We start from the raw sequence: 22,327 nt of genomic DNA, 5'->3' as shown, positions 1-22,327 counted from the left end.
TCCTTCTCTCTCAATGGTAACAACTGTAATACTTCTTTTTTCTCTTCTTGCTGATGTCCAAATGCTTTTCCACAGGCTTTTTCTGAGAGAATTTCAGTACAAGGTTATGGCACTGAACAGCTGGCCACTGTTGCAGTATTCTCCGTGTGTCACAACCCTGCTTCCTTGTCAAAGTGCCATAAACTGTGAAGGCCACGTAGAACATATGAGAGTTCATGTTCTCAGAAAGGGTGTGTATTTTATGCCTATGGTGAATCAACTGGCTGTCCTCCAAATAATGCAGTTTTAACCACTGCATGTGCCTACTTTGGAAACTATTTATTGTTTGGTTTATAAGACTTGGTTAAACTTCACAGCAATTTCCAACAAGATATTTTTGAAGGTTTTTTGAATGGAATGATTAGATTACATAGGGGTTGCCTTGCAACAGAATATTTTGGATGAGAAAGTAATGGAGAAAGTAAAGGAATGTTTTTTTATTATTACTCCCTTCACTTTTGCTTCCTTCCAGTATTAGCAATGATTATGCTGTATTTTAAAAATCAGCTTCATAAGGTGGTAGTGCTCCCAATCTTTTTAAGCAGTCTTGCCATTTACAAACTTTTCTAGTAGTCTTAGGAAGAAGGTGAGAAAAAGGAAATCTTCGTGAACTTCTATGCATGTGTGTGCAGGAGGTGGTATTAAATTAAGAGCAAAGCTTTTAATGTGGAAGGAAAGTAATGCAATCTGCAGGTGATGTATCTTAATACCATAAAAGTTACAATTTTTTTTTATTTGTGGTACTTCTGATACCTTGCCAAAGTACAAGTTTAGTGTCATCCTAGGTTATATTGAAAGGAAAAGGGAATCACAGTTCTTCAGTGGCTCTGCAGTGCAGAAGATGGCATTGGGGAAATATATACTAGTTTTTAAAGGATCACAGTTGGGTTTGTACTAATGCATGTCTTCTTTTATGTAGTTTTGTGTGGCTTATTAAAACTGTTTTCAGTTCTCATTTACTTCCCTAAGTTTTGAATTACTTTGGTGTTTTCAGTTTTGGTAGGATGCCTAGAGGTTAGCAAACCTGACTGCACACATAAATTGGAAAATTCTGCACTTTCATGGATTCAGTGGAAGTTTAATCAGCTTCCTTTGGAAGCACTTCAACACCCTGCACTTTATAAGGCATCATGGCATAGAACTTGAAAGATACAGATAAAATAGAAGTAATTGTTTTTGAGAAATTGTGAGGTTTTGAAATAATACAAAATAAAATTAAATCGTAAGGAGGCCAGCTATTATGCAATGATTAATACAGTTAGGAAGGATTCTTTGTTCCTGTGCTTTGAAATTATTACAAACTCTTATAAGTAGTACTCTCAGTATTTTGAGAAATAGAACTAGATTGTCTTGTTATGCCTACCTTTGATTCTGGTAGGCTCCACAGATAAAAATAACGAAATAATATTCAAGGATCTGTTTTAATGAAAGCTATTATAGTGCATTCGGTAATTGCCACTCTTGCTACCTACCCAAGCAGAATTTATAGCTAAAACTTGTGACTGGAAACCATGTGGGACAGAACACCTGCATCGCTATATAAAATTACTTGTATTAGAGGAGAGATTGGTGTGTGTCCTTGTTTTGCTGTTAAAGCTAATAAGTGTACAACAGCTAAATGTGAAAGTATCAAGATTACTTGATCTGGATGTTTTAACTCAATGAAACCAAATCAGAGTTCTGTCAAAATAACATTTTCAGCAAAGTTGAGGGGTGTTTTTGTCATGCTGAGTAGGAAACATTCTAAGAATAGCAGGTTTATGAGGGTCAGTTTAGTAAGCGTAGGAAGCCCAGTAATTTTCCTCTGAGCAGCATGTCCCTCTGACCTACCTGTTTGCCAGAGCATAAGATTTCACCTAACTAGTGCAAGTCCTTCTCCAGCTGCATACCAGCATTCTTTCCTTGGGTATTTTTTGGAGACTAACCTTATTTTTAACTTAGACTAGGGCTCTTGCATACTTATTGGTTTTTAAATCAGTGAATTATACTCAAGTTTAAGAAACCAGTCAGGGAAAGTGTGTAGATCAGTTTTGAGGGTTTCGAATTGTGATCAACTCTCTTGTCGTTCCAGTTCACATAAACCAGAATGCAGGGCAGGTAGCTGAAGGAGGGGGCAGGGAATGAGGAATGACTCAGCTGAAGAAATGATGTTGTGATAAAAGAAGTAGAAATGATAAAGTGATAAAACTGTAGTACATTGAAAGTCTTTTGCAATGGAATTACTCTGTAGCTCACTTTTAGGTTTTTTCCTCATTCTGATAGTGAACTGAAAGTTTGGTATATACAGAAGAAGATACCCATTTGAATTTTCTCTATACTGAAAGACAGTCTTGTGTTTTAGAATGTGTATTTGTACAGAAACATCCAATACAGTGTCATTCTTTTCAGTGATGGTGAAGTGCAGTTCAGTAAACCCTTCACCCATCCCACCACAATATTTATCCCAGAGAGAAGAAAATAAACAGAAAGTCAGTTAGTTCTCAACTACATGAATAGATGAATCATCATTAATAGTGAATTTCTCTCTGTGAATATTTCTTAATTCCTTTCTATATAATAAACAGACTAATTAGTTTGCTTGCAAATTGGTTAAGCGGTACTGTTTTATAGATTTCATGTCAATGCCTACAGAAGAGAGAAACAAATCTTTATCTAAAGCAAAATATTTGAACTGCTATAATATACTTGGGAAGCTACATGTGCCTCCTAAGCTACTACAAGAAACAGTAATTGAATGAGAAACTATTTTGTTTTATTGTGTTCAGAATACAGTAAACAGTACAAAACTCCGCTAAAGTTTTGATTTTTGTAATTTATGCATCTATTTTCTGTTTTCCATCAACATTTAATGTAAACTGGGACTTAGAAGAAACAAACTATCTCTATGAACTATTTTGGCACCACAGGAAATTCTTTAGGTTCTATTGCAGCTACTTGCTGGCGGTTTATCTCTTCAAAATACTGTAAAATGCATAGCAGGTTCAAAGAACTGATTTGAGAATATTTGGAGTGTTTTGAAGGCCTTTCTATTTTTCTTCTAAAAAGAAAAATGGAATTAATTTTTTATGTAAAATAAAAAAGAAACAGATAAATTTTTATGGGTTATTTTTAACCCTTTCAATGTCAGAGTTGAGATAATGAAGGGGAAAATTACTTGTCTCAATCTGGCAGGCACTATATCTGGGCTGGCTCTATTTTAGTGCAGCTCAAATTCTAACATGGGAAAATTGCAGAAATTTACAATTCAAAGTGTGTTTCATCAGGGAGAAATCCACAGATTGTTTTGACACTCAGTTAGAAATTCAGCATGAAGATGGACGTCTCATGAAATTTGCAGCTGCTGATTGAATTCATATTTCCATAAAGGCCATCAACAATAGCAGCCTGCAGGGGAAGTGAGGGGAAAATGACAAAACTTGTGAGGCTAGCATTTTTTCCTCAGTCCTATAGTAACAAATTGCTTGTAATAAGGTCCTATACTGACCACCATTAAAGAGAAATACAGGGAGCCAGGAAAGATTTTTCAGTTTAACTGATTTGAACTAAAGATATTTGAATTTTGATCTTTAAATATACATGCAGTCATCTGTACAGTATGTAAAATGCATATAAATCAGAAGTGTCCTTAAACTGAAAGACTCTTACTGATAATTGCAGAAGATTTATCACACATGTGATTTGATTGTATAATAAATTCCCAGGATAGAAAATGAACAGTATTGAAATATACTAAAATAGATTATCTTTTTAGGGGTGAAAAATCTCATTTTATCTGTGGCATGTTCCCTCTCATTCATACACATACACAGATAGGAGAGAATGTGTAGGATTTGGGTTTATTTGTCTGAGTAACAAGTCTCATTATGTTCATCATTTACAAAAAAAAATCCAGTTACAAAAACCAAATTCATGTTATCAAAACAATTAGTAAGAAATGCTATTGAGACAAATACTATGATAGAATATAACAAACGTTAGCTTCTTTGCTTACAGTATTTTGTATATTTCTATCCCTTTCTGTTTTTTATGGAATAAAGAGGGCAGAAGAAGGAAAAGGTCAAATATTTCTGAAGTATCTTCTTTTTTAATAGAAGCAGTAAAGCAGTAAAACGATCATTGTTGTCAATCCATTGACAACTTTGTTTCTGAATATCTGTGCATCTTGAGACTGTGGAGAAGTTCAGTGTTGAGTTGATTACTAAAATCTTGATGTTAGAGATTTCTGCCTGTAGCTGTCAATGCAGCTACACACACCAAGCTGTGTCCAGAAGCCTTTTCCTCATAGTTTGTAGTCTGCATTGGTGCCATCCTTTGCAATTAAGGAAGATCAACAAGGTCTTCCTTAACTGCAAAGGAGGCACTCAGTTGTTGCAGAATATAAAAAGGGAATTCTCCACAGCTGGACAATGCAGAGTTTAGTATGGTGAGATGCAAGTCATGTGTTTTTGATACTTAAGAATTCAAGTGCTTGTGTGACATCTTAATACAAACACATAGGGATCACATATCTTAGCTGCTCACACCAAAAAATGAGTTAGAATGCTAATTAGGTTAATTTGGCAACTTTGCAATAATGAAAATCTCTGTAAGTATCTTTATTTCTAAGAGTTTGCATTTTAGAGATTAAATTGATAAAGCATAATAGAGTAACTGTTTTTAATTTTACTTCCAGTAGTAGGTAGTACTACTCGGTATCTTCTAGTCTTTAATGTATAAAGAAATGAAATTTGGTTATAGAGTTTATAAGTATCACAGTTTGTGGTATTGGTGGCTGTAAACTCTGCGAGTCAAACATTTGTATTACAGTTATTACAAGCTATACAATTCTAAAGGTCACCATCCAAAAGTGGTCATTTTTTTCTTTCTCTGGCATCAGGCTTTCACAACTTATAGACAGCTATTACGATAGTTGCCCCTGGTGCAATACTCTTAAATCAATGAGTGCTCAAATAGGTATTGAAGTACTTGATGATTAGGTACCTACTTACACTCTGTAAAAGCACATAAACCACAGTTTTTTCTGTTTAGTCTACAATTTAGTTAAGCTGGGACTGTGGAATTAGAACTCTCAAATCTGTGTTGCTTTTTGTGTATGCATTTGCTCATTCTAACTTGAGAAGAGACCACACAAAGTCTGAGAGTTGAGTAGAAGAATAAAATAAAATAATGGGTTGACTCAGATGTAAAAAGCTTCAACTTATGGTTAGTCCTTGTTCTCAGCTGTTGCACTTTAAGTTTTTTTTTCTGCTCAGATTAGGTTTGAAAGCAGATCAGGTATTGCTGCAATTCCTGAGTATGTGAAGGCTTTTTTTATTTCTTCACCACCTACACCACTCTGAGCTCACCAAAATCAGCTAAACTATGTGGTTTTTTTCTTCCAGATCAGTGTTGCAGGAAAGTACCTTAACTAATGGGTGCGTGCACAAAGGCCAGCTCAAAGAAACAAACTTTTGAAGAGAGCTTTTAAAATAACCTAACAATGTAAAGCTAGAGGGTAATAAAAAAACCCCAAAACAACAACCTGTTGAATGGTAAATGATTTTACATTGCTATTAATCAACTAAAATATTGCTTACTAGTATGTGCTGTTTAACATTGTTTTAAAAAGTTTTAAAACCTTTGAAATACTTGTTTAATTTAGAACCCTAACCAAATAAACTAAACATTTTTTATTTCTATGTAAATTAAAAATGCCATTTTGTAGAAAAAAGAATAACGTTTAAGGCTCTTTAAATGTAGGATATGCATATACATGAAGTGGGTAATACATCTCAAGGACATTAGCTAATTTTTCTTCAGAAGTTTCACTGTTGGGTTGACTGGAAATTGGAATGGAAATCGGAATGGAAATCGGAACCATTGAACATCTGTGGCTGAAACAGGTGTATTCTTCCCTAACCTCCACAATGAAAAGCAAACACAGTAAAATAGAAGTACCAATATTCTTTAATCCTTCAAGTGCAGTACAATATTAGCTGTAATTGTGTTCAGACCTTGTATAAGACTGAATTTTCTTTGCATATCTCACACCTGTAATCCTTTTGTAAAATTCATTAGAATATACTGACCCCCAAAAGTACATTAGTACCCTGAGAATGTATGTGCAGCTAGTTGTAATAATTCTATTTATTCTGGAAAAAGTAAAAAAGTATTCTGGAGATGGTAAATGAGTTTTTGCAAAAGATTCATTGAAAATTCATTTCTAATGGAAATGTAATGAATCATCCAAACCAGTCCGTAACACTGCTGTGTTGGGTCATATTGCAGAATGGATGTTCTTCACAGCTGTGAGTTCCTTTTAATTTTATTTACAATTCATACTCTTGCTGTCATTTACCCGTTTCTCTCCCCTGTATCACTGCCTTTTTATCTCCCCGCCTTATGTTTTTATTTATACAAGTACAAGTTATTGTGCACTTTCTATCTACCTGCTAAATTCCCTTTATACATGCTAAGTTCCCATTTTAAGCCATTTTCCATACATTTATAGAATAAATTAACCACCTCATTCTTGGATTTATTCACATTTTGACAGTAATTGGTAGAAAAGCATTTCTTGAATCTGATGGACCAAAAGAAACCAAATGAACGGTTGGAAGAAAGCTTCTCTGTGACAGAGCACTGAGCTTCCCATCAGCTTTCCAAGGAACTGTCATTTGTATTAGTATCATTTGCACTTGTGTTCCCAAAAGAATGTAATGTTGTGTAATTCTAGTAGGCTTATTGTAGTCTCATTTACAACACAGTGCTTCTTTTTAAAGACATGGGCTTCACAGGTGAGGAAGACAAGGCTTTCCAGTGAGCAGGGAGCAGCTCTGGTGGTGCTGCATCCTGCACCCAGATTAAGAGAGCCCAGGGGCTACAATGGCAGTGGATATTTAGCAGAACGATTTTTCTGTCCCTTGAAGGAAATTGTTTCTCGAACAAATATTACTTATTTTAAATGCCACGGTGTAAGATACAGCAGGTTTTCAAAACACAAGATTTGTGTGAACATACATGAACTCCATGGGCACTGATCCCAGAGGAAGTTACTGACTTTGTCAGCTGGCAATCCTCTTGGGAAGTGAAAAGGGAGTGTGATTTTTGTAGTGTATGTCAGCCTTTTTCTTTGACAGTACATGCTCCCAAATTTCCCTGGCTTCAAATTTTCAGAAGTCTGAGGAAATGTGTCTTATTTTGGGAAGAAATTGGTACTTGCAGGCAACTCTGGAAAGCCAAATGTATTGCTGTTAAAATGTAAATATAAGTAGCGAAATTGAAACACAATTCTTGACTGTGAGTGCCTGGTGTTTACAGCTCTTGTGGACTTGCTGAGTTGCTTGATCCTGCATTGCTGTAAAACTGGAATTCGCTGATCTGGTTCATTTCAGGTTAATGGAAATCGGAACCATTGAACATCTGTGGCCTTGCTGGCTTTTAAAAGTTCAAATGTATTTCTGTTATGATTTTATAAAGCATAAAGCATTTTAGATTGTTTCAAGTGTGTTATTTATTGAGGAAAATGTAACTACATCTGTAAGTGATAGATGTTAAATTCAAATACTTCATTTTTTTGTATTTCAGGATACTGTATTTATTGTATGAATGAATATAATGAACTGTTGGAAGTTATTAATTTGTCACTAAGCAAAAGTTAATTAACCTCACAGCAGTCTAAATTTGGAAAACCCCATAATTCTTTGGGAAAAAGATATTATTTTAAAATATTTATATCTCTCCTAAAGTAAAGATAATTATTGCAGAAACACTAGAAATATGATTACGAAGTAACATAAACACAGTCATCAGTGAACAGACTCAGCTAAAAATCTATGCAAAGAAAAGATAGTGGCTTTCACAAACTAATACTCACCTTTAAAAGGGTTGTCTTTTATAACAAACTTTTTTCCATTCTTCAGTGGAGATGAAAACTCTTGATCCTGTTCTCATACTGATGAGCTGCTCCTGCAGCCTATAGATGCATTTGTTACTTTCAGAGAAGTAGTTCTTCCTTTGCTTGGTATTAAGAACTGCTCATAGTTCAGGTGCTTTGGTAATTTAAGTACTACTTCACATTTAGCAAAAACTACATTTTATTTGGTGGTCACCAAACAGAAAATAAATGGGTGACCTGTTACTTGAGTGTTGTAAGATACTGCTGAAAAAAATTTAGAAACCTTTGTTTTGAGTAAGTGGAGTTTATGTTGGGCTGCTGACAATAATAGGCTGTTAGTGAATGAAGTACAATTTAATCTCTTCAAATCACAGAGCACTTCAGTAAAGAGATATGCTTTAGAAATGCATGTTTCATGAAGTTTAGAGTGATGCTGTGCAAAATCATTTGCCTTAAACTCACAAATGCTGCAAGTTCAGTCCGTGCATTAAAAAAAAACCAACATCTTAGTGGAGTGTTTCTTCCATGGACTCTTAGCATGCAGATGTTGAAATCAGCAAGCCAAAAGAGTCCTGGTTCTGAGTTCTCATGAACATCTGATGTTCATTCATTTTGAATGTGAATTGTTACTATCACATAGTAGTGTGTGAGAGGGAGATCCTATTTCAATTTGCAGACTGCAAAACATGCCAATATTTTATATCTGGCAGGGGCTCTTGTTCAGGTAGCTCAGTTCAGGTGCCAGAAACATCCAGTTCCCTGTTCCTGGTTCCATTTCTGCTCTCACTCAATATGTGTGCCATAGTTTGTTTAGCTGTACACATTGTACAGACTTGTTTGAGGGTTAACAGGAAATCTTTTTCAAATAATGCTTTTGTAAACAGCGAAAATCAAGCTAGAGCTCCTGAAGATCTTTAGTGTGTATACATTTTTTCCCCCAAAATTGATGTCAGAATAGTAATAATTTGTTCATAGAACACCACAATTTTGGGATTCATTATTTTCATTTGAAAGGTTCTTCAATTTTCTTCAAGGCTTTTTCTAAATGTAAATACACATATATAATATTTAATGACTGTCGTGGATTAACTGGGATATTTTGCCATAGAAAGACTCTTCCTTAGAAGTTACTGAAAAATTAAAATATTAATTTTAAAACATCTGTGCTTATCTGCTGTTAACCATGGGATTTTTTGTGAAAATATAACCTGGTTTCTGGTCTCCTTAATGTATAGAGAAGGCTGTAGAAATTTAGAAACTGCTTCATTATACATTGGCTACCCCTTTATGTTTCACTGAGTATTTCCTTTGCTGGATTTGACTATCCCCTTCTTATGCCAGCAGGCCACAAACTTCTGCTAAACACTTTTGTTTTGGGACTTTTATAAAAATTCACTTCAGTCATGAAGCTTGGTTTTTCAATAGATTGGGACTGAAAGGTTTTGAGAAAATATGAGAAGTGAGAAAATATATAAGTGTAACATATGTAAATACTGTATCACTTGCTGAAACATCTGTCAATTACGTAGTCTTCTTGGCCCTTTTGCAGGCTTGAAAACTCCTGCAAATCTTGGCTACTTTGGCGTTCAGTGTAAAATGATGTTGTATCTGATATTCTGTTACTGTTCTGTATATCTGCTAAATTCTTTCTGAAGTGACCTGCTATTTTTTTAAGATGCAATTGGATATATTGTGTTATGTATATAATCCCAACTTGATGCATTTATGGTTCTTCAGTGTTTCTAACGTCCGGTGGTCACATGAAAATGAGGTTAATTTTAAAGTTAAAACTGTTCTGATAGTGCTATTTTTAATTGTTTCATATGTATGCTCTTACAAGTGAAGTTTCTTGCATTGGTGTAGCAAAGACCCAAGTATTTGTTTGACAATACAGGGATGAATTAATAGGAAGCAGAACATTCAATAAAGTCAATCTTTAGTATGAAAAACACTTTCATAAACTGTAAAATGTTTTAATTACATCTAAAGAGGCCTCAGTGTGATCTTGCCTACAAAAGCCTATGTAAATTATTTGTCAGTGGTGGTCTGCCAAAAAAATCCTAGGGGATAAGGCAAATCAGACTGTTGAAGTTAATTAGTGTCATGTGTGTGCATCAGAAATGCAGAGAGGCTTAAAAGCCACCAGCAGTACTCAACACATTTGGGAAATAATTTCTGAGTTTGGCTCTACAGCGTGATTTGACTGTGGGATCTGGAGGATGAGTTTTTATGTGAGTTTTATGAAAGCTTGCAGCAGAATAAGAACTGGAATATTTTGTTTAAGAATATCAGTCACAAGTTGTGGTGGCAGTTAGAAAAAAACAGTTCTTCACTACTCTTTCTAATGGTGCTTTATTCAGATAGTGTAATACTCAAATTAAGAACAGTTTTTGTAAAGGTGCTGTTCTTACAGTAAAGTCTAGTAACTTTACAAGATTGGAGAAGAGTGTTTTTTCTGAGACTTGTATAGGATCAGCCCTAATTAGATACCTCTTCAGCTTTTCTGGAAATCTTCTGCATGGGAAGAAAGTAATTCTGTAGTTTTTGTTTTTGTTTTTTTGTTGATGAACAACAGTTCATCACTGTTGTAGATGAACAGTGTAAGAAATTAAATTATCCATGGCGTTGTTGAAAAAAAATTGTGTTACAGCTAGGTATGAACTATAATTTCATAAACTTATAGGAATTGTATACTTATAAAACAAATAAGTATCAATTGTATAACTTCCAACATTGATTAAAAATATCTAATTTTGAAGATGAAGGCATTCTACACAATATTCTTTGCCTGATTGCATATCTTGAAAAAATAAAAATGTTGCATTGCTTAAAAAAAATATAAAGCTAAAGAAAAATCTTGAAAAAGGAATTTCACATTATATAAAAGTTCTTATTTTATTCTATTAAATACTTAATTATGAATAATAGTGTGAAGTTTAGCTACTAATGGTTCTAAGTCCCAACTGGTATCAGTTTTAAAATAACTTCAGTTGAAATACTTGTTGAAAGCATACTGAAGGAATGAACTGCATTAATCACTTCATTATGAAATAAAATACTTCATGCAGATATACTTAATATTTCCTCAAAATGTCAAATTTCGGCATATCAGCACCCCAGGAGGAGAAGAAGCTGGTAGAAAGAGCCTAGGGGAGTACTGTTGGGTTTTTCCCCTATGAGGGATGGGAACCTTGCATATATTTCCAGTACCTGCTAATTTAAAAAGTAATTTAAAATACTCTTTCTCCATAAAGTAGCATAATATCTGACAGTCAATCTGCTGACTGTTCAATCACCTTACAGTTCAAAGTTTTTAATTCTTCTTTGGCAGTAATAGAATCAGAATGTGGGATGTAGACTTAGGTTCCCCACACTGTCTCCCCTTTCAATGTACGGAGTGTTCCCTGTTGGATTCCCACCTTCTGGTTTTTGGTTTTTAACAAAGAAAATATTTAGTTTATAGGCAGTTGTGAAAAGTCTCACAAGCACAAGGCAGATGCCAGTGGTTGGAGATGATGTGGCCTGATAGCTTTGCAAACCTAACCAGTGATCTTTGAGTCCTGTTTTTCATAATCAATAATACAAGTAACTTCAAAATAGAACATGGAAGCTTTTCTTGAAGTTACTGAAATATAATATTTCAAATTGACATCTAGATGGTAATAATTTTCTCAGTATTTTAATCTTTCATTTTCATCCTGTATGTCATTGCACTCACATGAATAAATACATTCTTTCAAGATGATAAGGTGATCAGCAATTATAAATTTATATAGAAATATATAATACAAAATACCTATTGTATAAAAATATGTAAGTATATTTAAATATTTTATATAATATATTTATATATAACTATAAGATTATATAGAAAATATTTAATAGAAATGTATGTATTTTTCATTCTTTTTTTTCTGCTTTAGGGCAGATTATACCGGAAAGAAGATTTGTAGAAGCAGTAAATCGTGAAGCATATCAGTATCAAATCGGTGACTTTCCAGCAGAATGGGAAGGTAAATATTTTGGTTTTATTTCAAGAAAATTTTGCCATTGAATATAGGCTCTGTATTTTTAATGGAAAGCCTGATATGTGAACAAGTCATTTGTTTTTTTAATTTTTGGAAAGGCAGGCTTTTATTTAATTGCATAACAATATAAATTCTTAAAGTAGCCTCTTTAAAAATAGGATAAATTTTGTTTGAGAAGTCAGTACTTAATGAAAGTAAAGCCTATGTGGAGATGACTTACTGCTATTAAATGTGAAAATATTTATGCCTGTGGAGGATCTGATTGAATAACCAGCATGAAGTGCATTAAACAAAACTTCCTTATTATTCCTTCACTGCAGTGTTAATATGTAAGTCAGTTGATGTACATATTGGTGTCACCAGTGATGGGGCTGCTTTTTTTATGGTGTATTTGGTTTCCTATACTCTCCCTTGCGCAGTCTAGTAGAGAGTTGGAGAACCTGTTAATAAGTAACCGTCTTGTCCAAGTGCTACTGATTAAATTCTTGTCTGAAAATTTGGGATGTAATGAACATTTCAAGGAAGTTAGCACATTTCCTTAGGATTAGCTGATCAGCTCTTAGAGAAAAACAAGAGGAGTATATGTTGGTCTTTGAAGTTGTTAGGTGCTTGAGCCAAGTGTGGGGTTAAATGTGACTTAAAATCTAGGACTCTGCAGTATAAGCAAGGAATCCCTGAAATACTATGTAGAGGCTACCCATTACTCAACATGCTTTTGGGAGAGTAAAATACCTAGACATCTCCCTGAAATTGTTAGGTTTAAAGCAAACAGATTTTAAGCAGTATGTAATTTAGCTCTGGAATTCCTTGTCATGGACTATTCTACTTGCTGGAAGTTTGCATGAGTTAGTAAGAGGTTAAAAGTATTGGTGGAAGAAAAACTGTTCTTATACACAGATATTACTGTGGTTTAATTTGTCGATGAGCTGCAAATGAATTGAGTCTACAACATTTGGGAAATGTCTTATTATACTTGCTTTACCTCATTCTCTTTCTTTTGTGCTTGATGCTCTTCTTTGAGGGAGATGATACTGAACAAAAAGAAAACTTCAGGCCCATTATATTCCTTAATGGAGTCAGGAGAGAAATAGAAAACATTCTTACCTTGTTTTTTATCATTGTCACTGCACTAATTCCTAGGATTTTTGTTGTGATCAACTGAGGCTAGTATTAAGAGCAGAAAGCTTCTGAAAGTGTTTCAACACTATTGGCAGTGTTTGCCAGCTATGGTGAAACCATGGTATCAACAGTTTCTGTCTTCTACTGCTGCAGTACCCAGAGGGGGTTGGCAAGTCTTGCTCTAGCTGTTTCTGCTTCTTTGTCAGTCCAAGAGAGCCATCTGCTGAAGGAGAGCAGCAACCTGATAGGCTTGTCCTAACTAAATCATCTGGTGCTTGAATGGATGAATGCTATTCATCCAGCTTTCTGAAGGTCGTTTTCCTCATCCAGAAGTTCTCTAGCTATCAGTTAGAGCTCATCTTAGTTCTCTGTGACTGTCATGCAAAAACACTGCCCCACAGACACCAAGGAGCATATATGAAGCTTCAGGTAACTCTGCTCTCCTGTGAAGGAATTCTCATCCAGAACAATTTGGTAGTCTCTGTCTGCACTTGTCTGGAATTCAAGAACACAACGCGGACAGTCAGACTGTCTCAGACGGGTGTGGGCTAATCATCCTTTCCCAAATGGGGTTAGACTACAGTGTTCAAACAAATTGCTATACAAACCCATTGCTTCATGCTATTGGGATCAGTGTAGCACTAAAAATCCTCTGCTATATCTCTCTTCAGAAATTTAGCACAAATCCATGGGATTTGACAGTGTGGTGTCTTGAAAATTGCAGATTTTTGGGATGTTGTATGTGACAAGACCTTAAAGTCAAATACCATGTGCCCTCAAGGGTATATGGGCCTTGTCTAAAAAGCTGCAGCTGGCAGACCTGAGACACACTTTTCAAATCAAGGCATCCTGTTCAGATTTGTTTTAGAGAAGAAGCTATTACCTGGCCAGTCCTGTTGTTATGAGCTATGTTTACGATTTTATTGCTTAACTTCCTCATCTTCGTAACTGTGGGGTTTTCTCTTTGTGATACTGTCAGCAAATACAAATACACTGTCAGCAAGGAATTCACAGAGGAAAGGAAAATTTGCAGTTTGCAGATTGAGTAATAGTCTTTTCCTCTTAAGTACTTGTCCTGATTTTGGTCAAGGATGGAGTTAATTTTTGCAATCACCAGGAGAGGGTGTGGCTAACAGGTTGTGGCCAGAATCCAGATGTTATACAATACTACTTTAGGTCATTGCTGGGAGTAGGGGAAGGGGACTCTGGCTTCTGAGAAAAAAGGTGTGGTTTCTGATTGGGAAAAAACATGGCTGTGGTCATCTGAGATCATCCTTGGTGAGCATTTTGCATGTAAATTACCCTCTCTTTTGTATGCTTTTATTATGAGTATTAATTTATGTTTGTTTTCTTATCTCACTGCTGCTTCCAGTAAATTGTTATCTCACCCCATGATCTTTCCCTTTTGTGCCTCCCATCCTCCTCCCTGGCCACCCTCAGTGGGGAAGGGTGGAAGAGGAGGGGAGAGGGAGCAAGCAGTTGGCAGTGTGGTTTGGGGAACTTTTGTGGGGGAGTAAACTGGGGAGTCCCATTCCTCAACCACAACACTACTGAATTTCTCTAGAAAGAAGAGATACATGCATGTTTTTTTCCCCAGTGTGTTTATTAACCATAAGGGTGTGTAGTGTATGCTTCTGAGAGATAAAGATGGGAATTCTAGAAAAAAGGCTAGCCTGTACTTTTTTTGTCCAATGCTAGTCTAACTTTTGCAAACGGTTTTATGGATGTAGAAATTTAACAAGCCAAAACTGGTACTTCTGCTGTGGGTAAAGAAGCTGTTGAAAGACCTATTATGTCTTGGCTACATATTGTGGGGTGTAAGGGATTTAGGATGCTCTGAATTTCCATTTATCACTATTTCTTTTTTGCCTGCTGTAAAAAAGAAATTATGAATTAGTTGAAAATGAGAAGGAATGGAAAGTGTAGTAGTAGTTCAAATACAACTATAGAAGCCAGTTATCTAGTAAGAAAAGTTTAATTCAAGATTTTTAGACACTTTGCTGAAATGCTCATTACATTTCTGTCCCAATTTTTTCTTCTTTAACATTGGTCAAGAAGTTTCCCAGGCCCACAGGACCTGTGCTGAACTTTCACTGTGTGTTCTTCTGTCCAGATGCTTGAAAATATCCCAGTACATTCTTTCTGTGGGTGTTCACATTATAATTCGTGCTATTATGGATGCTGATCATTCCAGCAAATAGCCTGAGACTTTGCTGAAGGAGTTCTAAAATACTTGTTGTTTCCTCTGAACAGTAAAAGATAAATATAAGGTTAGAATCTTATTTAATATTTCCTATTTTGTTTTCTCTTTGCTCTTGGACTCTGCTGGGCACATGCTTACATCTCCAGGTGCCTCCTCTCCAAACCCTGTGTATGTACTTTGACATCCATGGCCTCTGCTTAAGTTTTGGCTGGCTTTCCTTCCTATTCCTCTCAGGCTTTTCACTTTTAGGACTGTGCTGAAGAGTCTGCTGCCTTAATCTCCTTTTCTTAGGACCTGTAGAGAGCTGCTTTTACCTGTACTGTCTTTGTTCTGCCAGGACTCAGGGTTTTTTATTTGTAGACAGTTCTAAATGGCCACCTCATTTAAAAGCAGTCATCCCAGCACCCTTTCCCTTTCTTTGTTACCCTGCACAACTGTATGGCTGACTGTATGACTAGAAAAAGAAACCTCTTATGACAAAAATTAATGAAAGTACCGTCCCTGGAAATACTCACAGGCATCACTTGTCTGAGGAGAACTTACACGAAACCAGGGACAAAGGCTAGTGTAAGGAGTGGGAACAGGCTGTAGAGAAATTGGAAGAGGGGACAAGTTAAATTTCATTCTGTACCTAAGACATTCAACTTGGACTGGTAACATAAGGAACTGATTCTGGTACTGTGTTTATCAAGTTTTAAATGTGTAATAAAGTAAAGGAGACCAAGTAGAAAGCTATAAAGCATCATCTAGATCACAGACTCAACCTGTGCAAGCTGTTTCTTTGACTCTGGAGAGGTTGTTTGTGTACTGATCCTGGGAGTTTAGTGAATACAAGGCCAAGGGTTTACTCCTGAAGGACTCATCTGGAAATTTTATCCGAAAGATGTTAGTTTTCAGTGCTCTGGAGGATTGAATTATCTACATTCTCAGACCTCTGAATATTAAAAGTTCTGTAGTGTCCATTAAGGCTTCTGTAAAGCTAAAACAGAATCCCTTGTGTTATCCTCAGTGATAGCTCTTTGTACACCTTGAATTTTAATTTTAAAAATCCAAAAGTGTATTTCCTCTTGTGCTGTAGTTTTAAATTTAGAATGCAATCCATATACAAATATTTGTATACAATAATAATACAAATATTGCCTGGTTTTGTTTCAGTGAAGCCTCTTATATTTTACTTAAGAGTATGAGTGCCTACTTTTCCTTAGGCAGTATGGATGCACACAACAGATAACATTTCTGTATTTTAGTTCTGAATGTTCACCTACTTAAGTATGTGTAATTTACCTCCTCAAGACATGTCAGTAGTGCTCATGAGGGGACATCTGAAATTTTACATACCACAGAGATTCAGAAGAAGGTGTGCTTCATACAGCATTTTATTGCCATCTACTCCTAATCTCTCTTTTCTTTTTCTTGGTAACATTTAGTGATTAATGGGAGTCTTAATTTGCATGTTCACTTTTATGGCCATTGCAGTGTGTTATCTGCGAGTAGGAGACTTAAAGTTCAATGAAAATTTCATGCATACTAATAAGAATGCAAATGAGTGCTGGTGAAAGAATGCGAATGTCTCAAGGTAGGAAATGTCCAGCTTACTTGCAAAATTCCTTTTAGACAAAGGTGGAATTAACATGAGTACATCCAAATAAAATTAGAAGCAGCAGTTTTAAATGGGGGCAATGATTCATTTTGCCAAAGCTTTGGTATGCAGGGGGGATGTTTTGGTTGCACTCAGCACATACATGTTATCTTCTCTGCCAGGTTTAAAATATCTTGGCTGACAATGGCGAAGGCATTTTGTTTTGTTAGCTTGGGGAATGGGAATGTAATGAAAAACTTTTTCCCAGCTATAACTCTCAACTTTTAATTAAGTATATATATGTGTGCATATGTTGTTCAAATATAATGTAATATAGCACCTACCTACCTACCTTGTTTCCATGAACAAATATTTGACTATAGTATAAAGCTGTTGAGTAATTTAAAAGTGTATTCACTGAGGTTTAATGCAGATCATAAAGAAAAGTACAAGAACTTTTTCTTTACTCAACTGTATACACAGATATATGTATTTTGTATCTGGATATATGCAGATATATAAAGAGAATGCAAAATATATAAACTTCAACATATTATTTACTTGAATTTTGTTAAACATAGTGCTAACTCAGTAGGAAATTGGTTATATTTTTGTACACCTTCATTCTCCCTTTGCTACCATGAATTTCTCTTACACCTGAGTTATGAGGTGTTGGTGCTTTTTTTGAACCGTGTGTTGGGTGCTCAAAATTTTATTGATAACTTAAAAGTCAAGGATTTGAAAGGCTTTTAAAAATTCTCCTGTCTCAAAGACAATTACATAAAAACTGGTGAGAATTAAGTGTCCTCCCATTCTTAGCCCCAAAGATTAAGTGGTCAGGTGAATTATTAATAAAATGTGTTTCTTTTGAAAGACTGATAAAACTAGTGTATGCTAAACTGCATTGTGCTAAAATATACTGAAATCAGATGATGTTTTCTTTGCTTTTAAGCTCATATTTCTTCTTGAGCTTTATGAAGAATATTTGAGAAGTGGATTTGCACAGAGGAGTATGATAATGTTAAGTCTAACTAACTTCATCTTATGGATTTACAAAGATTTTAGTAAGTTTTCATACTATATTCCTCCCTCAGCTACATGGCAGTGAAGAAATCTTTCATTTGATAATGACTTTCTTGTGCAGTTCACGAGAGATATTAAAATTAATTTACTTGTAGTAATTCAGAAAATAGTATCAATATTTGTGCCAACAAGTTTTATGTACCGTTAAGCTGAAAAAGATTAGTACCCCTGACATTTATTAGAGAACAGAAAGGTTAATAGCTCAAATAAAGCCAAGTATTCAAGTGTTGTTATAACTGGAAAGAAAAAGAGCACAGTGTTAAAACTGTGTGCATTATTTATGTATTTAAATAGATGCAGTTGTATTATGGAATGTCTGATACGAAAACTCTTCCTAAATTAATGTTTGCTTCTTTGCTTTTGAGTGTTGGTACTGAGTTCAGTTAATGAATGATAATGTATTGTAGAGTGGTCCTTATTTCACGGACTTTGTTCACAGGACATATGTGGTTGTGTTACCCTTCACTGTTTTGTTTGCAGCTTTTAAAATGAGGTAGACAATTAAATTATGAAATCATTTGCTAGAAGTATTCCATTCATCTGAAAATCATTAGTCAAAAAACTGCTAAAAGTCACAAGTGGTCTTGAAAGAAAATCTATTGTACTGTTTATATTTCAGCAGTACTTTTTGGCTGCAGCTTAATTTTTATTTCAAATTTTTTATTTAGTGATCAGTTATTATAATGATCTGAAATTAAAATGCAGCTGGTGTTTTAAGAAAATACTGGCAATTTCAAATAAAGTAAAGCAATTGTTACATATTGAGAGCTGTGGGATTGAAAACAGTGGTACTATCCTTCCACAGGTCAGAAGCAAGGCATGGCAAGGTAGAAGATGATATTTCATTGAAAGTAATCTGTTAAGTTTTGATGGTTTATGCTTTACTTTTTATGAGACATTTTGAACTAGTATTTTTGCCTTTCTCCAGCTGTATCTTTTATTGATTAGTGTCTAGTATACACACTTTGCTGTATCTGAAATCTCTACTGCTTTTTACTTTTTTCTGAATGATGTTGCCAAGTATTTCAGTAATCTGAAGCTGTTGCTGAGTATGGACAAAGGTAACTTCCTTCAGGAGGAAATGCTTATGTGATAAGATTTTCTTCAATAGCATATAGTTGGTTTTGTTACAGAATGTATGCAAGGCTGCCAGCTGAGAAGTGACAGTCTCAGTTTAGTCTTTCATCTTACCAGATTTTGTTTGAAATCCTAGTAGAATTTAAATGTTTGTAAGTGCTACTACAGGTACATGCAAAAAGTTCTATAGTTCTGTAGTTTTAATAGACAGTCACTTAGTTGTATTTTGAATTACATTATTGGGCTGTTTTTCTTTCCACTGACATAAAACTTGCAGGAAATGTGATGCTAACTCTTCATAGCTCTGTCACTTCTCCACAATGACAATAGATTTGGATCTATTTTTTGTTAGGAATGCTGAGAAGAGATGACAGGGACTGCTTTTAAGAAAAGTAGTCTGAGAAAGACATTTAAAAGTACATATCTTCAGGAAGTGGTATCTGATAGACAAGAACAAAAGTATTGCAGGTGTTTTACCATTAAACTTTACCATTAACCAAGGCTGTTGGCCTTGCCATCCTGGATAAATTCCAAGCTGTTCTACCATTTCATCTCCCTTTGTTCTTATGTTAATTGGAACCTATTCTCCCTAAAACCAGTTGCATACTGCTGCTGGTGTTAGTGTTTCACCTTCTATGTAATTGCATTTTCAGAAATGAGATGATGTTATGACTGTGCAGGTTTTAGTGTCTTAGGCTTGTCTAAATCATTCCCTGGTTCCCTTCAAAATACAGCACAGATGGTATTAGAAAATTAAAATATGGAATATTTACTTCTTAAAACATTTCTGTATTTTATAGATGGTAACAGGTGAGGCCAGGAACTTGAGTGTGTTATAGCAAAATGTTATTTTTGCTCTAATTTTAAGCATAGTAACAAAAATCTTAATTACCTAAACAAACATATGAAATAACATTTTTCTGCATCTCAGCACTTGGAAGTGGCTTTCCTTATGTTTGTAATTCTGTTCATTACTGGCTACTTGCATTCTGCTACTAATTAATTTGAAAAATATGTGCAGAAAAGACAAATGTGTAGATTAAAAAGCCATGAAAAAATGCTACAGTAGTGGTATTTCTAAAAAGTGGTGTCAGGTCATTCCTCTAAATAATGTCTGTAATAGTTGGAGCTCTCTCTCTTAATTCATTGACAAAGTGAGACCTGTCAGCGTCTGTGATTTGGTGTCTGGATTGTTGCCTCCTGACAGTCCCAGCTAACAGCAGTGATAGTGATGGGTGTAGGCAAATATCCATGGATCTCATTCAGAAAACCTGAGCCACAGGACAGCTTTCATCACCACTGCTTTCATTCCTCAATTCCTCTCCTGTCTTTTCCAGTGGATTTTTCCCCCAGTCACAGTACCCGCCCTTCCTGGCAGTGAGCAATCCCACAGAGCCACATGATGTGTTCAGTCCAGGCTCTGCAGTCCCTCAGTCAGGTCTGGGGCTATACCTTTCACTCCTGTAAAGGAATTCTACCTGGTAGTAACATAAAAATTTTTCAGCTTAAAGAATATCTGAAGCATGTACAGGAATCCTTTTTCACCAAAGTGGTCTAAGGCTGTTCTTTCCATCAATCAGATTGTCATTTTCTTAGGGTGTACCTCAACTCTGTATTGCAAGCTCAACAATAAGCCTGTGCCATAAGCCCTGCTTTTTAAGCCCTGTTTTGACAGCCAAGGTGGTATGTAAACTGTGCCCAATGTCTCCACATAGCGGTGACACCATCCCCCACCTCTCCCTTCTCTGAAGACCAAGCATTGAAACAGGAAATAACATCTTGTGCCTACATTTTGGGAAATTACAGGTTTGCCAGGTTGTGGTGAATTCTATTGTAATTTTTTCATAAATACTTGCTTTCTGTTACAAATTAATAATAATTTTGAGTTTTAATACTGTTTATGATCTTTAAAGTAATCCATTTGATTTTTATTGTTTTTTTCAGCATGGATAAGAAAAAAGAGAGAAGATCCACCCACAATTGAGGTGAGATGAAATGTCTTTCAATTTTCAATTGGTGAAATGAAACTACCAGAATTGATTTATAGTGGACTCATCTGTGCAGTAATCTGCCACTTACGGGGGAGAATTTAGTATGTTCCTTGCCTAATTGATGAAAATGCACACTGACTAGATATCTAACACTTAGCAAAAGGTAAAGTAAACTCCATTATTCTTGAGTCATTCTCTGTATGAATCCTTTTAAGATGATATACATAGGCTCTTTAAGATGATCATAACCATTAAAGAGTCTCTTCAATTAAAAAAATTCTTAAATTACTGCTATGGGTTTTTAATTAATGTAAGGTGTTTTTCATGGTAGTTGATACTAAAATGTGGGTTTCAATCCCAGCTGGCAGTGGAGTCATCAAAACAGGAAAACCAATTCCACTAGCATTTTACAGTGTTAATGCTACAAGGGGCTGTCTTTTTCCATAACAGAAAGCAGAGAAATGTCCCCTAGTGTCTTTTATGCTGATGAGTTTGTAAGGAGTTCAGAAACAAGTTTGACTGCTGATCTGTGTATGCAGATGCATGCTCACAGGTATATGACTTGCCCAGCATTTCTGTTATTAGTTGTTAAGCACCAGCTAATAATGAGAGAGGAGACACAGTTTGCTGCAGAAGATTCAAAATTACACCCAAGGAGGCAGATACTTGACTTGCATCAGGAGTAACTGTGTCAAGTTCAGATCCCTGAAGATATGTTGGCATATCCAGCCATTTGGTCACTTAGATCTTCTGGAACATCCTGGCCTGTGAAAAGTTGTCCTGACTGCCTGTGAGTTAAGATGACCTGGGGAAGCTTGTCATTGAAACAAGCTCCTACACAACATACAGCTTTTCAACTAATTCTCTCTGCCCCTCTTTCACACTTGCTGCTGAGGCTATAGAGACAGTAAGGACTATAATACATCCATGAATGAAAGAAGTTTAAGTTAAATTTCTCCTTAAACCTATTCAGGGAAGTAGTAAATGTGTTTTGGTTTTTTTTTCAATTTTAATTTTTTTTCCCTTTCCTCCCCAATCTAGTTACTTATATAGAGCCATGGAACTGATACTACAACAGTTGCTCCATCTAAGTTTGGACAGACCTAATTTTAATTACTTCTGGCTTATACCAACTGTATGCAAACAACTTTTATTGTTGAAATTACCACTTATGTGATGTTTGAAGATGGGAAGTGTTGTGTATCTTTTGTTCTATCATTTCTGTGAGCCAGGCTGCTCTGATAGTTGCTCTGAGGTAAATCTTCTCCAAGACAGGCAGCCTTGGGTCTGGACTTGGTGCAATAAAACTCCTTCTGGTGCTAGAGATGTTGG

The 22,327-nt window shown here is 35.4% G+C and overlaps 1 protein-coding gene across 1 annotated transcript in view; it reads left to right on the top strand.

Moving 5' to 3' along the window:
• Positions 1 to 22,327, top strand: part of NDUFAF2 (NADH:ubiquinone oxidoreductase complex assembly factor 2) — a 58,133-nt gene that overhangs the window by 23,447 nt on the left and 12,359 nt on the right. The window contains exons 2-3 of the mRNA XM_066569352.1: positions 11,839 to 11,928; positions 20,949 to 20,989. Coding sequence (XP_066425449.1) covers positions 11,839 to 11,928; positions 20,949 to 20,989 — 131 coding nt within the window. The remainder of the gene's footprint in view (positions 1 to 11,838; positions 11,929 to 20,948; positions 20,990 to 22,327) is intronic.

Source organism: Molothrus aeneus, chromosome Z (genome assembly GCF_037042795.1).
Source record: "Molothrus aeneus isolate 106 chromosome Z, BPBGC_Maene_1.0, whole genome shotgun sequence".
NCBI lineage: Eukaryota > Metazoa > Chordata > Aves > Passeriformes > Icteridae > Molothrus > Molothrus aeneus.
This window is presented reverse-complemented; position numbering and strand designations above follow the sequence as displayed.